A 2,150-nucleotide genomic window follows, 5' to 3' on the forward strand; every position below is an offset into this window, starting at 1 on the left:
ATTTTAAAGCCTTGAGCCATGTTCTCATGGTAATTTAGGCTTCAATTTCATTTGGGGCGACTTTATTATTGTTTTCTAAAGCAACTTTTTAATACAAAAAATTTTTAAACAAAAAAAAAATTGTATTAAAAAACTAATTCAAAAAGCAATAAGAAAGCCATCCCAAACGAAGCCGAAAGCTATCTATGTTCCTTATAAGTATATATATATATATATATATATATATATATATATTCAGAGTATTTTTTCAGCTAAAATAAAAAAAAAGGTCTTATCTTTTTATAGATATTCAAACAGTTACGTAGGTGATGAATCTGGAAAGAAAATTGCTGTCTTCTTCAACGAGCCTTTCTAATTTCAGACTCTGAATCATAGACTGATATATTAAAATCATGGAGCAAAACATCAACGAGCTTAAACAAAATCAAGCGATCAGAATATTTGAACAAAATCCTCATTCTAACAAGCTCTAATATAATAACAAATATGCAATCAAATAATTTATGCTTTCTGGAAAGCTCAAGCCAATTCCAACAACAATCAAAAACAAAAAATAGGCACTGAAACACCAATCTCTCTATATACAAACCAGATATATAGAAGCCATTAAGACAATTCCTTCCAAGACGACGATCACAAGTTTTCAAATTTTTTTATTTTTTAGGTTGATATTTAGAGAATCCCTGCTGATTAAGGAGAAGAATCACTCAATCAATTCTCTATCTTCCATCTCAAAATTTTAACTTGATTCGTCGGAATCATCTTTGCCTCCATGGCTCTGGTTCTGATTCCGCAATTGATCATCACTTCCTCCTCCTCCTCCTCCTCTTCCCTGTCCCATCTGCAGATAAAACTGGCTCAAAGCATGAGGATTCAAAACTCCAATATGTCCATCTTGTGAAAGACCAAGTTCAAGACCAGGTATGTGATGGCCATGGCCGCTCAACAGCGAAGCGAAGCTCATTTGACCAATATTGGTTCCCGGAAGCTCCAATCCTGTGAGCCCAAAGCCGCCAATTGGCGGCACTGGTGATGGCGGCTGCGGCGGCCAGAGGCCGGCAGCCCAGTTGGGTCTTGTCGCGGTTGGAGGGTCGTGGAGTCTGGGATGGAGGCCAGCGGGAGTAGAAGGTACGGGAATGGAAGAAGCGGCGGCGGCGGCGGCGGCCAGGGCTGAGGCTGGGATAGTTCCAGTACCAGTGGCGGCGATGATGGAAGGTTCGGCTTGCTGAAGAAGCCATTGAATGGTTTCTCCGTCGGATTTGTTGCCGAGCTCACGGGTGAGTTGGAAGATTCGTGCGGCGCAGAGCGCCGGCATGCGGATTCTCCGGCCGCGGCCGTCGACTTTGGTGTGTCGGTCCTTGTTCGAGCTTCTTTTGGGCGCAAGTTGCTTCCTTTGGTCGTCTTTCTCAACTGAAAAAGGAGACTCTCGAACTTCATCTTGGTTCTGGTATGGTATTTTAGAAGAATCCATGGAGAGAAAGGTAGGATTTTGGGAGTTGAATGAAGAAGAAAAGAAGAAGATGACCAACTCCTGAGAACTTTTGTCGTTTCAGTTTTAACTGAACTGTTCTCTATTTCAGAAGCAAAGAGGAGAAGTGGATAGGGATGGATAATGGCTATTGAATTGAATTGGGAAAAGGGGATTGGGATTTGAGAAGAAGAGGGAGAAGAGAGGAGGAAGGGAACAGTGAAGCATGAGAGGGACAGGGCATATATTTGGTTTTATCCTCTGTATCGAGTTAGACAGAAGAAGACTGTCTGTATACTGCGCTCAATTTTAACCTCCTGATATCATTCTTCTCCATTTATTTTTTTATTTATTTCTTCCCAAAATGTATTGGTTTTCTTCTCCAATTTAACAAAGTGAACAATCAATCAAGAATCACTTGCAAGGGACTCCAAAGCTCCAGGTGGCAAGCTTCCATAGCTCCAAATGAAATGAAGAAAAGCTTTTGAAATTAGAGAGGAGAAGGGGGAGAAAAGAGGAGAAAAGTGAGCAAGGAAGTTGGCAATGGATGGATTCTAATCCTTCTTTTACTTTTGATGATTACTTGCTTTAGCGGTCTTTACTGGTATCTATCTGATTGGGCTCAATGTGAGTAGAAATTTTTACTTGCGGTGTCCAGACTTCATATCCGAATTCCAATCAA

At 40.7% G+C, this 2,150-nt stretch overlaps 1 protein-coding gene across 1 annotated transcript; it reads right to left on the reverse strand.

Moving 5' to 3' along the window:
- Nucleotides 1-473: 473 nt before the first annotated feature.
- LOC110111827 (transcription factor TCP20-like) lies at nucleotides 474-1,818 on the reverse strand. Its single transcript, XM_020843850.2, has one exon. The coding sequence runs from the start codon at nucleotides 1,469-1,471 to the stop codon at nucleotides 740-742; it is 732 nt and encodes a 243-aa protein (XP_020699509.2). The 5' UTR covers nucleotides 1,472-1,818; the 3' UTR covers nucleotides 474-739.
- Between the last annotated feature and the right edge of the window lie 332 nt (nucleotides 1,819-2,150).

This window comes from Dendrobium catenatum, unplaced genomic scaffold (genome assembly GCF_001605985.2).
Source record: "Dendrobium catenatum unplaced genomic scaffold, ASM160598v2 fragScaff_scaffold_621, whole genome shotgun sequence".
In the NCBI taxonomy this organism is placed as follows: domain Eukaryota; kingdom Viridiplantae; phylum Streptophyta; class Magnoliopsida; order Asparagales; family Orchidaceae; genus Dendrobium; species Dendrobium catenatum.

Excerpts from the sequence above, each read along its gene's own strand:
- LOC110111827 (XM_020843850.2), bottom strand. The coding sequence starts at position 1,471 with ATGGATTCTTCTAAAATACCATACCAGAACCAAGATGAAGTTCGAGAG.